Source organism: Pseudopipra pipra, chromosome 11 (genome assembly GCF_036250125.1).
Source record: "Pseudopipra pipra isolate bDixPip1 chromosome 11, bDixPip1.hap1, whole genome shotgun sequence".
In the NCBI taxonomy this organism is placed as follows: domain Eukaryota; kingdom Metazoa; phylum Chordata; class Aves; order Passeriformes; family Pipridae; genus Pseudopipra; species Pseudopipra pipra.
This window is the reverse complement of record NC_087559.1, coordinates 10146566-10165385: the sequence shown is the minus strand read 5'-3', so window position 1 is coordinate 10165385 and position 18820 is coordinate 10146566. Positions and strand designations below refer to the sequence as shown.

At 46.3% G+C, this 18820-nt stretch overlaps 1 protein-coding gene across 6 annotated transcripts in view; it reads right to left on the bottom strand.

Annotated features, from left to right (window-relative positions):
* GRIP2 (glutamate receptor interacting protein 2) overlaps positions 1-18820 on the bottom strand; it is a 276763-nt gene that overhangs the window by 30740 nt on the left and 227203 nt on the right. For all 6 annotated transcript variants that reach the window (XM_064667445.1, XM_064667444.1, XM_064667447.1 and 3 more), the window contains 7 exons: positions 14622-14769; positions 13319-13488; positions 9263-9388; positions 8473-8625; positions 8066-8252; positions 2232-2377; positions 1486-1566 (listed from right to left, as the gene is read on the bottom strand). In XM_064667445.1, the coding sequence (XP_064523515.1) occupies positions 1486-1566; positions 2232-2377; positions 8066-8252; positions 8473-8625; positions 9263-9388; positions 13319-13488; positions 14622-14769 (1011 nt within the window). The remainder of the gene's footprint in view (positions 1-1485; positions 1567-2231; positions 2378-8065; positions 8253-8472; positions 8626-9262; positions 9389-13318; positions 13489-14621; positions 14770-18820) is intronic.

Here is an 18820-nt window from a genome sequence, read left to right as displayed (position 1 = left end):
ACAAACTAAACTTTGACACTTGAAAGGAGTAAAATCCTGGCCTTGCACAAGCCAGAAGTTTTTTGCTACCAGATCCATTGTCCTAGGTTGCTACCCGAGATTGGAATGCCAATGCAGTGGGCAGGGCAGCAGGTTGGAACCCAGCACAGGCTGCACTGTTCCCTGCTCCCCCACCAGTGAAATGCCACTATGGACACCCTGCTGCCTTCAGAAAGCACTTTGATGTCTTCAGACAGTAATTGCTACCAAGCCAAATGTTAAATACTGTGCTGTTATTTCTCAGGACTGTCCTCATGGTACAAATAGGGGAAGCAGAGAAAAGGGAGAAGAAATATTACAGGCTGCAAAGCCATCATCTTGTTGATGTTCAAGTCACTCCTGAGAATCGTCCCACTTAGACCAGAACACCCCCAATTAACTTGCTAACTAATACTGTAAATGTCAAGAGGTAATTACAAATAGCTTATCTATTTTAATGTAATCTAGTTTTAAAGTGTCCCTTGTGACTCCATTCTCCAGACACAGCTGGGTCCATGCTCCTGAGGGCTTAGACACGAGATCCCATTACTGCAGTCTCACAAGCTGCTCTGTTTCAGATGAGAGGTGGTAGCAGTCCTGGTCATGGCAAATTTGAGATTATTCAACTTTGTTTACCCTGAATAGTGAAAGAGGGATGAAAGACTTGAGACCTGCTTGGATTTGCCATGAAGCAAAAATTCACTGATGCCAGGCATAATAAGACCCCAAGATGGCTAGAAATTTGGGATGGATATGCCTATATCATTCCCCTACAGCATCCTCTCCAAAGAGGCCAAAATGTCTTTAAATGAAAAACTCAGAGGAGAAACAAAGAGTGAGAAGAGAGAAAAGAAAGAAAAATGTTTGTCATGTTCTCTCAGTGCACAGCAAATCCTGGCACATGGATCTCCTCCTCTGTGGCTGGAGCTACTCAGTGCAACAATTCCTGGCAAACGCTGCCCAGCTCCCTCCTGTCCTTAAAGTGCCTTCCTCCCCCCTGTAAGACACATCATCCTCTTCATGCTCCTTTTCCCCCTCCTCTTGGTAGTTTCCCCTCTCCACCCTTCAAGCTGTGGGTTCACCTCTCACTTGCTCTCCTCCTCCACCTCTCCCTGTAAAGGTCCCACCATATCTAGGCAATTCTTTTTTTAAAAGAATGTAATACATCTGTGAGCAAGGAAATAAAAATAATATTACTAATAATATAGTATTAGTCTGCAAAACAGATCAGTTGATCCATTGAAAAACATCCTTTGCCCCAACCCTTCAGGCAGCTACTTTTCTCTGCACCACCAGCTCATGGAGGCAGGAACCACACATCTGATTCAGTTTGGGATAAACCACGAGCACTGAGAGGGCTATGGAAACCCCACATAATCTTCTCTCTCTCCATTGGGGCCCTCTGATGTACCAGGGTGGAAAGCAGCAGCTCTTGCAGCTGCTAGTGCAAGACTGAGCAATACTTACAGCTGATTGTAATTCCAAGCTCTACACCTCTTTTCTTGGGCAATTTAACGTGGAAAGTACCGCTGCTGGGTATGACAGACTCTATAAAACCAAAAACAGACAAGAAAAGAAAAAAGGAGAAAAAAGAGAGTTTTCAGTTGCATGGATGGCTTCTTCAGAACCAAGAAAACACACCTACAAAGCTCTGCTCTGTTGGTTCAAATAAGGTTATCTGAGGCCCTGTGGACTTAAGGTTGAAATTTGGATTCTCATGAAAAATACATGCTCTGAACATCAAGTGAAGTGCTCACATCATGATGTATTTTGAGATTGAAGCATCTCTGTCAACGTAAAAGGAAAAAATTTTATAACTTTTCTTTTTTTTAATACAAAGCTGCACTTTACCCCCAGCCATTAGCTTTGGCTCCCCTCTGGCTTCAAGGCCATAAATTAATATAAATATTATTCATATTAATGGGCCAATATTTGAAGTGCAGGTGTCCTCTTCATCTGCTCCTTAGGCTTATCTCAGCCAAGTGGTGAGGACAAAACATTTATGAAAGGATCAGAAAAAAAACCCTCCATCCTGGTGCACATTAGAGAACAAGAAGAAATGGAAAAGGTCATCACAGGGCTTCTCACTCTTCCCTCTGAGCTCTAGCAGAAACTTCACATATTTGTGTGAATACAGTTCCTCCTATAGGTCAGCAAAGGCACTGGAAGAGTCCTGCTGGTAGTGATGAGCAGTAATTCCTTTGGCAACATACCTGCGACGTCGAACTCGATCTCGAGCACCACTTTGTTCGTGAGCGCGGCGTCGCGCAGGAGCTGGTTGGCCTCCTCCATGGTCCCGTCCTCAGTCGCGATGCCGTTGATAGAAAGGACTCTGTCTCCTACCTGTAGCAGCCCACACCTGCAGTTCACAGCAGAAAAAGAGGGAATGGGAACAAGGAGGCAAGGAAAAAGAGGAAAGGAGGAGAAAAACAACCCCACAACCAGCCATGAGTTACTTTTGCCAGGCCAATCTGTTATGAGACACACAAAGTAGTGGCAAATCCTGCAGAAGTGGTCCCAAAGAGAAAATAACTCATTTTGCAAAGCCCGTCCCAGCATCCCTGGAAGGGCACAAGGAAGCAAACCCTTGTGGTTTTCTAAAGTTCAGACACGCTTTGGTCCTTAATAACCATTTCTGGTCACATTTCCTGCAACATCCAGGGGGGAAAAAGAAGTAACCCTCGTCTTCCTAAAAGTCAACACCACGGCTGAGAGATGAGAGTGATAAATGTAAAGGCATGTGCTCTCCTTCCCTATCCAACCGTACATGACTCTTCCCATGCCCCTGCACCCTCTGGAACACAAACAGCACTGAAAATTGTACAGATTCCTCTGCCTAATACATGGTGAATACTGAAGCTACAATCCAATAAACTCACCAAAATGTCTCAGTGAACTGGATAAGCATTTATCCCTTCTAATTGCATTTCTGGAAGCCAAATGTACATTGATACTGTTTAACTGCCTCGAAAGGCCAATATTATTCCGATGTGACAGCCTGACAATATAAGCACAACCAACCCTTTGGGGCTTTTGGTTTAGACCCACTTTCTCCAGAAACAGAGATCAGCAGGTTTTTTGCTTTGGAAGAAGAACGTGATGGCAAGGCTATGTTAGAGATGTACTGCTACAGCACGGTTTGTCTCTCGCGACCCATCTTTATAAGCAATGGTTTTTTCACACATGAACCACTACATTCCTATGTTCACTATCCATATACACTCCTCTTTTTTTTTTTTAAATATACTGCAACACCAGCACAACAATCCTCCAGGTTATCTCCCAGAGCTCCCCTGAGCTGGCCTGTGGCTCTGCAAAATCAAGACTGCCGTGTTCCCTGTGACTGGCCATGGGAAATTGCTCATCTTCTCATCTTCCTTCTCCTCTATCAGTTGTTTGCTACAACCACATCTTTTCAGACTTTCCACTCATCACCTGTCTATAAGGCTGTTCACTTGAGCAGAGCTTGGGAAACCAAATCCACCATTAATGGAAACTACAGAGTGGTCTCCAAAATAGGTTGAGGTTTATGGCATCGAGTCTAAGGTTCACCTCAACATCTGGAGTTATTTTACCACAAAGGTTTTCCAGAAGATATCAATTGTCTTGTTTTGAGCCTTCTCCAGAGAACCTTTATTCCCCTCCTGTATAGTGATCAAACACATTATTTGCCTTCTTCCTTCCACTGATACCTCACAGAAGACAGCTTGTTTTTCACTAAACCTTCCAGTCACTCTTCGTCACTCACACCCAATTCAATTGTAAGAAAACACAGTACCACAGCTCCCAGGCACACAAAGAGAACATCAAAGGCAACGGACACTGACTGTATTATTCACCTCCAAACAACAAGATGTGTATGAAAGGCTGGGTTATTAAGAAAAAGTATGTACACCTGAATTCAAGAAAAATGAACAAGCACAACAGTTTGTGCCGGTGGCTCATCAAAAGTTGAGACATGAACAAGTTTGGAGAGAGCCTAGGGAGGTTATTTTACTGGTAGGAAGGTATTAAACTTGCAGTATATTTACGCTGCTGCCTGAGTTCATGGCATCCATGTAAAAACGACAGCTATTTTATGAGATGTAAATTCAGAATTGTTTGTTGAAGGAGACTCGGATTAGAACAGACAACTCAATGATGTATAAATGAATCCACCCTTGTGAATAAATTACATCAAGTTTAATTACAGTCCTTTACTGGACCTGTGGCTATGCAGTCATATAGATGCACTTAGAAATATCAGCTTATAAATATAAAGATGGCACAGAGTATAACAGAGATGACTCCTCTGCCACCCAGAGCTCTCTCACTATGGCCCAAATGTACCTTTTGCAAAGGAGGGATCAACAGCTGCATCACTCGGACATCACTGTCATCTCAAGGTCACACAAGGACACAATCCATTTTGGCACCACTGTTTCAGCCACAAGGGCTGGGAGCTCACAGGATACTTTTATACTGCATAAAAGCAAACCTTTGCCACTTTTCCCACCAGAGCTGCCTTCTCACAAAACAACCGTTTCTTGTGTCTCTTCACTCAAGGTAGATTTGCCTGGGTGTTTTACAGCCAACAGCTCTGTTAGGTCAGAAGCATTTTATTTCTTTTACTATTAGCCTCAGTCAATCACAGCTGATTAAGCCCTGGTCTTGCAGGTTTATAAAAGTTTGTGGAGTGAAGCCACAACCTTCTGGCTTCTTCTACAAGTGCAAGGAGGCCTTAACCCTTCAGAATCATACTGGAGACACAGGTTTCCAGCTGTCATGTGCCCTTGCATTGGGAGCAGAGCCTGGGGAACCAAGGGTCATGCAGAGCTCTCCTTAGCTCTACAAGAATCTTTGGACAATTTTCCCAAAGAGAAGGCATCTGTCTCAGAGGTGCTCAGTCTGACATCAGAGCTTACAAAGCGCTTTGAGATTATGGGAGCAGAAGTGTTTTAAAATCAGAAAGAACAAGACTACAGGCATCTCCTGAAGTGAAAGGCAGCCCTATGGACGTGTTGGAGTCCATGATGGGAATGTCCCCCTGGAGTTGCAGAGATTTGCATTTGCCATGACTCATTTCTTGGGCTTAAAGACAGCAACAGAGCAGCGGAGGTGTCTCACTAGATACAGAGCAGCACATATTCAAGCCTTGGGCAGGATATGCACTGAAGAGCTCACTCAGCATCATCAGATTCTGTGTGATCACTCCAGCTGTGGGGGAGCAGCTGTGACCGTGGTCACAGTGCCGGCTGCAGAAACCGATCCATCGTGCCCTTACAATGCCCCGAGCTGGCCTGCACAGGTCAGATGTGCACATCTGTGTGTGTATCCACATCTGTGTCTGCACACTGGTGAGCGGATCTCCACCCCCACTGGATCAAAGCTTTGCTGACAGCTTCAGCCAGCTGCTAAACTTTGCTTTTGCAAACTACTCATACTCAAAAGCCAGAAACACAGTGATCAAACAACTGTGTCTGAGCAGAGCTAGAAAACATGTAACTCAGCAGGAAGCATTGATTTTGGATACTAGGATGGAGAAGTCGGATACTCTCCTTCTGTTGCCAATGACAGCTGGGGGAGGAAGGACACAAAAGCTGTGTGCTTCAAGGCAGCCAAGAGGGATTGTCAGGCTTATTCCCCTTCTACCTTCCTTGCTGATAAGAGGGGCTGAATCACTGTCTCACTTGGAATCCAAAGGCTTCATCTTGCACCCAGAAAACAAAACAACAGGTGGGGAGGAAGGTCTATTAGAAGCTATTTGCAGGAAAACAAATCACAAGTCAGGCGGGTGAGAGCTTTTGCTTCAAATCGCCTGCCACAAGCTAACACAAAGCAGACAACAAATGTGAGGGCAGCCCAACCTCCCTGAAAAGAGGATGATGCCATGATCCTCCCTGTAGTACTCACACTTGCTGGACACCCCAGAGGCAGCTCCTCCACGGCAAGCCAGATGGACAAAGCGAGTGTGGGTCACGTGTTTGTACAACAGCACATTCAGATCCACAGGTTTTGCAGACTCTTTGTGAACAGGTAGGTCAGACCCAGGCTGCTAAGCCTGATCCCTGTATCCCCACAGCTCACCTTTTTGGCAAAGAGCAACAACTGCAGCACAAGAAAGAGCACAGCCCAGCCTCAGCCAGGAGCCAAGCTTGGCAAAAGGGAGGAAAATAGCTCTAATGTCTTGTGCTGCAGCTGCAGCAGAACCTCTCAGGAACAGGGAATAAGGTATCCTGAATGATGGAGCAAAGAGCTCTGTGGAATACCAAGACACAAAAAGTGAAATGAAAACATAAAACTGCCTTTTTCTCTTCACTGCAAATCCAGTGCACTTATCACTTCAAGATGGGGAGGAAAGACAGTGTTTTCCTGCCAATGAGAAGGAGCAGTATGGTTTAGGAAAGAACAAAATATACAGCAGAGGTTTAATCCCCAAATCAAATCCAGGCTGCAAATGCAGAGAGGATTGCTCCCGGTCACCAGAAAGCGGCAGACAGGAGAGCATGAACGCTGCTGGGTGGGCAGCCTGTGTGACACGCTGGAGCCAAGCAGGACTGCACCGCCAGTCTGTGCTTTCACTCCAGGCTTGGCAAGAGGATAAAGCAAAGCCAGGAGGATTTCAGCACAACTCCTTCATCCCCCAGGACAGCAGGTTTTGTTCCTGTCTGACTTATAAAAGGAGTCTGGTACTTTGCAATGTGAGCCAAACTCTCCCTGGCAATCAAGGATTAAAAAAAAAAAAACCAGGCAAACCACCATCACCTTTATTTTTGAACCCTGTTTGGAAACAAACAAATAAACAAAAGCCATATCAGGCTTAGAAATCTCTCTTAACCTGCATCAGGACAGCTCCTTTTCCTGAGCCAGATGCTTGTCCCTGTCCTCCTGTAGACACAAGCACCAGGCACTCATGCTCCACCTTGCCTCTGCATTGGCCACCTGGAGAAGCTACAACACAGAGACTGGTCTGCACAGCAAGGACTTGCATTTCCTTTTGCAGACACTTTCCTTACTACAGAACTCTACAACTCCCCCATGTGCTGTTTTTCTGGGCAGGCCTGGGGACATTGAACCATCAGCATATGCTGATGGGGCCATCAGAGAATTCTTCTTCCAAGGAGGGGTCTGCAGCAGGTGCTGAGCACTGCCACGTCACTGCACCTCCAGCATTCCTAGGCAGGACAGACCACAGTGGAAATCACAGGTGGGAAGAGAAACCAGCACCGGGGCATTAAGTGCCAGCTCACTGAGCTCTCACTATTTCATCTGCCTAATGAAACCAGCTCTCCTTTCCATCCCACAAGAGCTTAAGCCATCTTGATCTGCTTAGTAACAAAAGCCTTGCTAGAAAACACCTACATTGCAGTGCACAGGCACTCAAGCAGGCTCTAAATCCAGCCAGTAAGGGAGAACTTTAGCCAGAGCACCTGGAACTCTGGGGTTGAGGCTCTGCAACTGGAAGAGTCACTGCTCCCCAGTATCCTCATGGGTAACACACAGCAGCTAATGCTGCTCCTCCCTTCTGCTCTTTTCCCAGCATTAGAGAGCCAAAAGCAAGAGTGCTTACTGCAGCACCTACCTGCTCCTCAACCAGAGCACCCTCTCTACAGTTCAAAGCCTTGGCTTTAAGGCCAATTTATATAGCTGGGCTCTGCTACAATGAAACCAGTCAGAGACAGAAAACGTTTCGCAGGGGACTCTTATTCAGACCTTTCCTCTTTCTGCACCAATCTAAAAGACTCATCTTTCAAAGAGAAATTAAAAAAAAAAAAAACCAAAGAAAAAGTAATGGGAATGGCACTCTCACACAGACACACACTCCCTTCCTCCTCCTCCCAGACCAGCCGCAGCCTGGTGCCAAGACGTTCACCTGGGATGCGAGGGAGGCCACGGTCAGCCGACGAGTGCAGAAATGGCAGTGACAGTAAACCATGCCCAGTGAAGAATGGGAGATATTACAAGGATGATAGTAAATATCTAAATGAGCCTCTGAGGAGAGAAAACAAACCAAACCATGAAATGTTCAGCAGCAGCACCATCAGCATCCAAGGGCAAGGTCTCTAACCTCTCTGCCGGGCTGTCAGGCTCAATAAAGCGGACGAGAGGTGGGGAAGACAGAGTTTCAGTAGCAAAGATGCCTCCCTGGAGCTGAAGTCCGAAGCCATTCAAAGGGTCTCCCCTGAGCACCACCTCTGTTGTCTCTGTGTGGACTATCTGCCCGCCAGGACCCACTGTGCTGGAGGCCAGTGACACTAAGAGGAGGAGAGAGATAGAAGATCAGGGCAGCCACAGTCAACATAAGAGACTGGGTCACAAACCTCGGTCTGGCGGTGGTGGGGACAGTGACCAAGGATGAGGGGGGCACTGACAGTGCTGAGACAAACAGTTCTACCCCAGCTAACAGTTGACAAGGACAGCAAGGACAGCATGCACACCCCATCCAACCCAGCCCCAGCCCAATGCCAGTCTTACACGAGCTCTTGTGCTCCTTCTTCTTTTGCCTCCTCCTCAGCATGGTGGTGCGGGGGCTCATGGGGTGGGAGCTGCGAGGTAGCGTGTTCGAGTTCTGGCAAGGGAAGCCCTGCGCATTCATGGTGGGAGACGAGAAGTTGGCAGCCACCAGAGCTGGGGAAAAACAGAGCATGTTAGGGATGTGCACAGGGAAGTGCAGCAGTGGGTTCACCTAACAGTGTCATCAAACACCTAATGGGTTCAGACTAGCTCCTTCTTTCCAGCTTCAGGACTCAAGACCAGGTGTTTGCTTCACAGTTTGGACACAATGCAATGTCTCCTCTTTCCCATCTTACTTTCTTAAGACAAGAAATCTGGGGTTGCACAGAGCCTGCTTCCTGCTAGAGATGGGTTTGCAGATTTTGAGGTAGCCACAATCCTGCTGCCAACAAGTGTGTGGCACCAGGGCTGAGCTGGTTGCCATATCACAATCTTACACACCACCGGAGATGCCCTCCCTGCCTCACAGAGACTCATTTTTGCCATACGAAACCAGGCACTTGAGCATGGGGTTAAAGGATGGGTACATGAGTCTGCCAAACACACTGCTCTTGTTCCAGTTACCAGATCAGTGTGTGCTGGGCTGCAGATACTGATTTTGTACTCAGCACTGGACCCACAGAAATAGACCCAGTGACCGAGGAGGGAACAAGTGACAAGTCAGGCTACAGAGCTGGGTATTGCAGAAATGGAGGGGCACAACATGAATGTACACATGCAGGACTGGGACAACACCATGTGGGGAGGTTACATTTGCAGTAATCCTGTCCAGATGTCTGGTTCCAAGTGGGTGTCTTGCAGTGTCCAGGGTGGTGAGTGTGACAGTAGTTGACACAGGGGTCCCAGCAGTGGTGGTGGTCACTCTTCTGCACCTTGACTGATGACATCCAGGGGAGCAGAAATCACCACAGGCAGGAAGGAGAAGTGAGAGAAAGAAAAGGTAAGAAGCATAAGCCAGAAGATGGTAGAAAAGAGCCTCGTCCTGGCTCTGAACAAGTCAGGACCCAACCACAGTATGTCAAACACCAGAAGCAAAAATGCAAGCCCACTAACCTCATGACACTTGATGCAAAGTGGCAAAAATCTACCCCTTTCCCATAAAAAACTCCGCATCCTGTGCCAACGGCCTGACTAAGCCACACTGGCAGTGCACACATGTCATTACCATTTGCAGTCTGTTGTGAGACGTGCAGAAGCTCCATCCAGAAACAAGTTTCCCATAGAGGGCATCAGCATTATCTAACAGCACCGGGGAAGATCCTTGGGCTGATTCCCACCTTGCTGCCGGAGCTGCCCCCACTGTGACAAGGCTCAACACCTTCTACATGTGCCAAGGGCTGCTTTGAGCACTTGGCTTCAGCATTTGGTTGTTTAGCAGCTGCTCTTGGCTGGGCATGCACAAAGAGATGAAAGAGAGGAGTAGCAGAAGGCTGCCTCCAGCTTACCAGAACAAAAGGGGTTTTATAAACCACTGCTTAAAGGCACTAAGGAGGGACACCAGCACAGGAAAAGATGCCAATGCTGTGGCAAACAGTAAATGAAAGCATGGCACCAACATGGCAGACCCTGTTCAAGGACACACAACTTTGTTGCTTTAACTTCAACCCTAACCCCAGCACATGCTGGCAGAAATCTATTGCAGTGTGACATCCAGCATCTGCAAATCCCTTGCCCATGAACTGCGACACCAAGTCACGATGCCACAAGTCTCTTCTGAAGTGACTCCAACAATTCCCAGGCACAGGTCTCTTGTCTGTTCTCACTGATGCCTCTGGGAAGCACAGGGTCAGTTTGGTTTTCCTTGCCCAACAGCACCAGGTGTTCTCTCTCGAATCTCTGCACCACACTGTCTGGATCTATTTTCTTCTGAGAGGAATTTCTGGCTAACGAGCAAGATTTCAAGCATCTGTTTTATTCAGCTAAGCATGAAGAGCATCCCACAGTGGAGCATCACTGCAGCCACGGTTCATCCCAGAATTCTTAACCTCACAACCACTTGCACTGACTGGCAAGCACTTTCCCAGGATGAGATCTCTTTCAGGCTCTGGGTTCTCTGAGCAGCCTTGGCACTATCAGAACCTTCTGAGGCTGCAAACCTGGGACAAGAACTTAGTTTATTTAATGAGTCCACACAGAGATCTCCTCTAAAGGTCATCTCTTAGTGCCTTGAACAGTGGAAATCCATTTTCTTTGTGTGCATCACAGGCATTAAATCATTTAGGTCAGGTTTTCCTGCCAATTACAGTGATTATATTTAGACTTTGCTAAACACTTACTGAGTTTAGCACTTAGTCTATCAAGCTTTTAAAAAATACACTTCCAGCTCTCGGGTTTCTATTTTGTGCATTCAAAAGTAAATTCAGAGCCAGACAGCTTTAAAAACAAAAATAAAATTAATAAATGCAGCCATATCTAGACAAAAAGCAAAGTTCTTAATAAAATTAAACATTTGGAACACGAGGGTCAGAGCTTATGGGCATATATACAGAATAATTTAATCCACTTAGAGTAACTAAAACTCTTCCATTTGTCTATAAACTCTTAGCTTACATCTGACAAAAGAAAAAAACATGTCTTTGAAGCTCAGTTGCCAGTGCATTGGAGAAGAGATTTTGGACAATTCTGTGATAAAAACCTACAACAGCTTTCCCCAATCTTTCACACATCATCCCTGCCTGAGGATACCCATCCATCCCAGCACTGCTCCTGGGCACCATCTGCTCCCATTGATCTTGTGAGCAGGGCATAATCCTCCCACAAACTCTCCAAATGCCCCCAGAGCCACAGAGAAAGCAAACTCAGTTTGACAAATCTCATGCTTCAGCATTAGGTCACGTTTTTCCATGGCCACTGCAGTTTCAGATCCTTCTCCACCTCCTCAAGAAACAGATGTTGATTGCACAAGAAGCCGCTCTTAAAAAAATATGATGACAAACCCCATGCAGGCACAGGCTGGAAGGACTCAGTAATGCAAGTGCTGAACAGGAATATATCTGCATGATCTCCTCTCTCAGCTGCTTTCCCTGGGTTTCACTTGCATGCTACCCACAACATTTTGCTCTTGCATGGCCCATTTTGCCTTACTGCCCCTATTTGTTTCCCTAAACTCAGAAAAAGCAGCCTGTGGAGCTGGTACTCAGTGCCTGGAGCAGAAGGCAGGATCTCTCCCAGGTCCAGACATAGTTTCTCAACTGGGTCCTCAGCTACTCACCACGAGCTGCATGGTGCCATAGCTGGTTACACCACTGAGGAACAGGGGCTTCCTGAGCTGCTTCTCCTGCCCAAAGCGCTCTCCTTTCTGTCCCACCACCCCCCATCAGCACTGGAGAAGGTTCAAGCCCAAGCACTGGTCTCCAGTCACACACCTCTGCCTCCTAACAGGCACATGGAAGAACAGAATCCTCACATGTTAAAGAGTTTAATCAAAAAAGTGGGAACAATTGTTATATCTCTTCTTTTTCATATTTGTGTGTTGCAACTATTCTCCCAAGTTTTTGTTCTGTATTTCTGCCACAGCAAACTGATCTGATCTATGGGGGGTTGGGTAAAAAGGCTCTGATCACACCAAGCTGTCCTTCCACAGAGCCTCCTTCTCCTGGGCTGCTGATGAATGCATATATTTTGCAAGAAGATTAGGACCAGGGCACTAATGGAAGGAGGAGAATAGCTCATTTTAACAGCCATTGAAAAAGGATTATAGCTTTCCATTTTTTCTTGGGCACAAAGGTCAAGTCATCCATTCCCTTTGTTAAACTGCTTTAATTCTGCACAAATTGGACTGGACATGTACAAGATTTATTTCTAGACATGAAGATGGTATTGGGTTTTATGTTTTACTGTATCAGTTTAAAGAAGACAACACAGATATTTTCCTCCTTTCCCCAAACCACCCTAGAAGAGAATGGAAAGAGCAGCTGTGCCCAGGGCTACTGTGCACCAATATTATTAAAATGCATGTCCCTGAGAGACGGGTGATTGAAAATGGTTGAAAAAAGGACTGGTACTGAACAGTCACACCCAAAACACCTGAATTTTAAGACCACCAGTATGGACTGCAATGAAAGTGCAGGCAAGAGTTGCAACAAATACACTAGTACCAAGAATATGGTCACAATGAAATTTATATAAGAGCCCGAGACAGCTTCTCATGTGGAAGGAGAAACTAAAGGTGGGAAACAAGAATGCTCACATGGGTGAATTCTTAATCACGTTTACAGGCATTTTGGGCTTGATCTCACTAGAGCCAGAATTACTTCTTCAGTGTTTCTTTGGTAGAGGTAGTAGAAACCAGCAGCTACAGATGAATTCACTCTACCCCTGGCTACTCAGACACAGCTGCCACTCAATCAGGCTGGTCTGGAAGATGAACACTTACATTACAGCTTTGGAAGTCCACTGACCCAGCCCAGCTACTGACCTGTCTTTTTCAAAGCCTTACCAGGCATCAGCAAATAAAAACTGAGCTTGGAAATAGATTTGCCAGCACCAAGGTTGTTTTCCTCCCTCTCCATTAGAGTCTCTTATCTGAGGTACTAAGGAAGTGGCTTGCACAGCACTGAGCACTGCAAAACCCTGGGATTCCCATCTCTGATTTCCCCATTCAAGCACAGATGTCACCTCTTTTCCCTATTCATATCCTTGAAGAATGTCATCTAATAACATGCATTTCATCAAAACATCAATTTTTCTCCCCTCCACAGATGTCTCTCTTTGGAATCTGCTGCCAGCACTCAAAAGCAGCAAGACCCAAGTAGGGACCTAAAGTGAGTTTTGAGGGTGACCAACAGTGTTTTCACAGAGGACAGACCTGTTTCTGGAGGCTTCAAAGGCAGCCTGCTTTGGTGAACAGGTAATATCTCCAGCTTGACATTTTCTGAAGTGGCAGCTAAAAGCTGAGTTGCCTCTAACAAGGAGCAGTGCTCTGTGCTCGTGCCGTCGATGGAAAGAATGTGGTCACCAACGTGCAACGCACCACATCTGCAAAGGAAACAGCAAGAGAGGTAATCATACACGTGGCCAAAACCCACGTCCTTACAGCTGGGAGCACACATACAAAATCCAACTGCAAATAATTGTGTGAATTCTTGCGAGATTTTTTTCATATATAATTTTTAACTTCCAATTTGAACCCTAGGTTCAAGCATTGCCCAAAATACCAACTAAGATGGTTCATGTTTCAGTCAGTGCTGCTGGTAGCTTGGGAAAAATCTTTCAGGTAGTTTGGATGGCTGAGGGCTCACCCAGAATCATAGTTAATCACAGAATCACAGAATATGCTGAGCTCTCAGGGACCCACAAAGATCATCAAGTTCAACCCTTAGTCCTGCAGAGGACCATCCCCAAGAGTCACACCATGTGCCTGAGTGTATCATGCAAATGTTTCTTGAGCTCTGTCAGCCTTGGTGCTGTGACCACTGCCCCACGGAGCCTGTTCCAGCGCCCAACCACCCTCTGGGTGAAGAACCTTTTTCTAATATCCAATCTAAACCTCCCCTGACACAACTTCAGGCCATTCCCTCGGGTCCTGTCACTGGTCACCACTGAGAAGAGATCAGTGTCTGCCCCTCCTCTTACCCCCACAAGGAACTTATAGACTGCAATGAGGTCTCCCCTCAGACTCCTCTTTTCCAGGCTGAACAGACCAAATGACCTCATCCACTCCTCATAAGGCTTCCCCCCAGGGCCCTTCACCTTTAAGTCCTAAGAGCCAGCAGTTCAGCTCAGCAACATGACTGACCAGATGCAGTGCTGCACAGTAGTCTGTCTGTCTGCATCCCCAGGTAAGGGTGACTAGCTGACTTGTCCATCAGGAAAAGGCTCCAGTCAGAAGTTTCCATAATGAGCTTTAGCCATTTCACAGCTCCAGGGCAGTCTCATCTGAGGTTTCTAAAGCAGAGTTCAGCTTTCACATGCACTGAGTTACATTCATTCCTGGTGAGGAGTGTCCACTGCTCTTGGGTCAGGTATTTTTAGCATATGTAGTGCTAAGAACGTGTGGACATGAACGTTCCGAGGCAAGACAGCGAAGAATGGTATATAACTAACGAGAGGACGAAAAAGCAGTGAAGAAAGGAAGAGCAGAGGTAGGAGCAGCCTGTTCAGATCTGTACCTGTCCACCACGCTGGCCGGCTTGATCTTGTCGATGACAATCACCTGCTTGTTCCGGTGCATGGCTGTCGTCAGTGTGATTCCCAGTGTAGACCCTGGAGTCTTTGCTATCTCAACTAGTAAAGGACCAGAAGCATTTGCTACAGTATCTGCAAAACAAGAGAGCACCTGAAGACACTTCTCATACAGACTTTTCCATTTCTAAATGCAGGGGTTGTCCAACAGTGCTGATTTGTCATGTGCATCAGCAAACCTGTAGTTTGGGCATCCTACAGTCCGTGTCACGTGGTACCTTAACAAAGAAGTACATTCAAGAAGCAAAATTGCTTTTGCACAAAATCTACATTATAATGACATGAAGAGATATTACAACAACTAGCTCATGGAAACAACCCCCCTCCCTCTTTTCTTTGGGTTAAATAGCAAGATCGAGGAAGAGATTGCTCAAAGGCTCTGCAGCAGTCACATCAACAGCATTAAAAGCACAAAAAAGGAAGATCACAAGGACATAGCTGTTACAGGCTTTTTCCCAAACAAGCAAAAAAAAAAAGACACAAAGATACAGGATCCAACTTTCTGAAGTACTCAGAAGCCTCATAGCTGATGACCAGTACACAAACCAGTCAACTCTTCTGTGTTTCAGCACCAGCTTCAAAATACCAGCTCAACTGCTCGTTTGAGCTCCTCCAGTGTCAGGGGGAGCAGACACAGCACTGTCTTACCCGTGCACTTACAACAGCCTCCTCTCTCCCATCAGACAATACAGGGGTAACTCACGTTTAAAAGATGCATTTCTGCAATAAGCTTAACAGGTGCTGTAAGTGAGACTACGAAACTCCTACGAAATTGCACCTGGTAGTATAAGCCTGCACCAAACCTATCTATCTCTTCTGAGGAAGGGGGAGGAAAAAGAAAACCTGAGTTTCTGGCTGATTAGATAGAAATTCCCTCCACCTCTGTTATACACATTTGCTGCCAGATTACCTAAAGCCATCCTAAAGAGGTAGGATTAACAAATTTGTTCTCACCATCAGACATCCAACAACCAACAGCCCATGTGTAGTTGACCCCCACACAAAAGCACTTGTGAAGGACCAGCCATCCACTTTGAAGGAAAGGCCAGCAGAGCCCTCTGAACACCTGATGCCTCCTCAGCCCTTAATTATTCATAGTAAGGCTCTTCCCTTCCAAAGCTATGCTCCACTAAAAATGCTGATGTTACTTGGCTCCAAAGCTTGATGCATGGCTCATTCTTGTTCTCTGATAAATGGGAGCACTAATGCAGATCCGGGGAGCTAAGCTGCAGCAAGGTCTTTCCTGAGATTTGTTGAAGGTGCTGAGTCTCTGTAGACAGAAATTTACCTTGGAAATTCCCCTTGGGGATCATCCAAGGGATGTTCAGGCTCTGGTCTACTCACCATGGCCTTTTTCTCAGGGGAGGAAGGAGGAGGAATGAGCCACATTAAAGGTTATGCAAGCTTCAAATAAAACTGTTTATTCTCTGATGTAAAGGACCACTGGGGAGATCTGCAGGCCCTGGTAAAAAGCACAGTCCCAGTTTAATCAAAAGATGCACAAAGCACCCAGCTAAAGCCTGAGGAAGGTGCACTTAAGCCTTTGTTGGCAAAGGAAGCACCAAGAGACTGAGGATCTATTCCGACAGCAAACACCAGCTATATGTTAGCTTTGCTGCCTGTGTATGTCCAGCACATATCATCTGAAGAGGGACACAGATTTATATCCCTCCAGCTGAAGGGAAGAAGATAGGGAAAATAAAATCATGAAAAGAGCTTGCTGGAGTGTTACACCTTTCTTTGCAAGGAAAATATCAACTGCTCTCTCTTTTACCCAGTGTCCAAGCTTCTCAGCTTTACTAAGTATTTCCCAGGGAGGTCTCAGCATGATGGTGAGAAGAAAAAGCCTCAGGGCCTCAGGACTGAGGTTATCAATAAGACTGTAAGAAACCACAGTCCTGCCTCCAGCCCATGGTCACTTCTCCCACCACACACAGAACGGTCCACCTCACCATCCCTTTTAATTCTCATCTCCAGTGGCAAAGATGAGAATTGCTCCAAATCCATTTTATAGAGGCATTTGTTGAGGAAATACCAGCCAAGACTCTATTAATTATTCCAGGGAAAGATTTGGCTCGAATCAAAGGTCAGGAGTCTGCAATCCGGCAATATTTGTGAGGTGTGATTAACATGGGGCTATTACACTCAAGCTAATTTAAAAAGAAACATGGAAGGGACAGAGCAGGCCATGCAATAACTTTACTGTAGGGAGTCAGTGGGCATTGCTGCACTGGCACCACAAGGTGTTTCTGCACCATCACATAAAGCTGCAACCTCCCAGGGGGACACGAAGGGCCGTGCAACACCTGCTCACACCCATAAGCTTGAGGGGCACTCACCAGTATTGTGGTTGGATACGAGGGAAACAGAATCTGCTCCAGGCTCTCAGACACCCCAGTGCCAAAAACACAGGAGAGCTGATCACCTCACCACTCAAAGCTGGGGGTTGGCAGGCATTTTCTAGGAGATCTTTCAGCAGCTTATTTTGGAGGAAATACTGGGGGCAGGTTTCCTTCTTGCACTAGGTTTCTTTGAGACCTACTTGGCTTTGCTCACCTCCCTAAGGAGGGATGGCTCTTGTAACCAGCCTGGAAAGTGCAATTGCCTGGGGAATAAGTGAGGTGTGATGGTCGGGATGATTTTTCCCTGCTGTAATGCACTTTGGGAGTGCAGAGAAAATGAAAAGGGAAAAGGGAAAAGAGAAAGGGGAAAGGGGAAAGCACCTGCTCTTCTCTTCCCTCATCATCTCCCTGGGCTGGTAAAGAGAATGGCTATGAACTGGGAATGATGTACTCATCTCCCATTGCACTTATTAGCTGTTGCCTGGCAAAACTCTCTGCAGAGACTGTTTTAAGCTACATGTTCTGCATCATCTTGCCTTAAAAGAAAGCAGGATAGGTATATCCCTTTACAGGGTTGGGGAGAGCACTCTCCAGGCAGAAATTATCCAAGAAAGGGGCTGTTTTTACATCTTGGGAAGTATCTAGTTCTGGTCCACAATACAGCAACACAAGATGGAGAATCACTGCATAAAACCCTGCCATGCATCCATGTTCACACAACCCTAACAGTTTCAGGTGGGAGAGTTACACAAGAAGAAACACCAAGACACCTTCATGGCTATTTTTGCTCCAAGTCAGGTTTTAAAACATTTAGCTTTCTGCAACATAGACTCCAGGGGACCACACAAACAATAACCCCCCCAAATTAACTCCCACACACTTAATTGTTTGCTATTGTTCAGACTTGAAAGCTCTGTGCAAAATCCCACCTTACTTCCACCTGCCCCCTCCCTGGAGCAGCCTGTGAGGAGAAAAATAGACATCCTTTCCTGACCACTGCACAGTTATCCCAAAACAATCACAGAAAGGTAGAAAATAGGGTTTTCCATCATTTAAATGTTTCCTCTTTATCATGAACACCGGCCAGTTTCTAAAGATAAGCTGCTCCTGTAACATGGCAGAATCCAGGCAGAGTGCAAGCAACTGCTGAGGCATCAGCGTTTGCTTCCAGCTCTCTCGTGGAGAAGGTGTCTGCGTGGCACACGGCTGCCCAGCTCCTGGCAGCCACCTCCCCCAGGGGAGAGCTGGTATGTCCATGCTCATGGAGCTTCTGCCAAAAGGAAGGGGAAAGTTTGAGGGAAAGAGACTCAACAGGAAGCAGAAAGCCCTCAGGGCTGCCACAGGGAGCTCCCTTATCCTGGTGCAACCCCCTTGCACATTGCAAGGAGCGAATTCTGGTGTTCTCAGCTCTCTTTCCCTGGGGGTGACACGGTATCCAACCCTCTCAGCTTCAGATCCTTTTCATTTTCCTCCACACTGACAAATTAGAAAACAACCTGATGGACTCCTATTCCTCACTTGGATTCCAGTCTCAGACATGCTGTACCGGTTTACAAGATTTGTGGAAAAGACCCCAGCCTAGTCCAGCTCATGGCTCCAGTGGAGGCAGAAACCCCTCTGGAGACATATGCAATATCAAAAACTAACACACAGCTCAATGAGCTTCCAGAACCAACACACCTTCGAACTCTGTGGTAACCTTAAACTCATTAACAACACTCCCTGCAGTAACAGCTCTGTGCCACAAAGCCAGTTCAAAATGCCTTTACAGTAGCTAATAATAA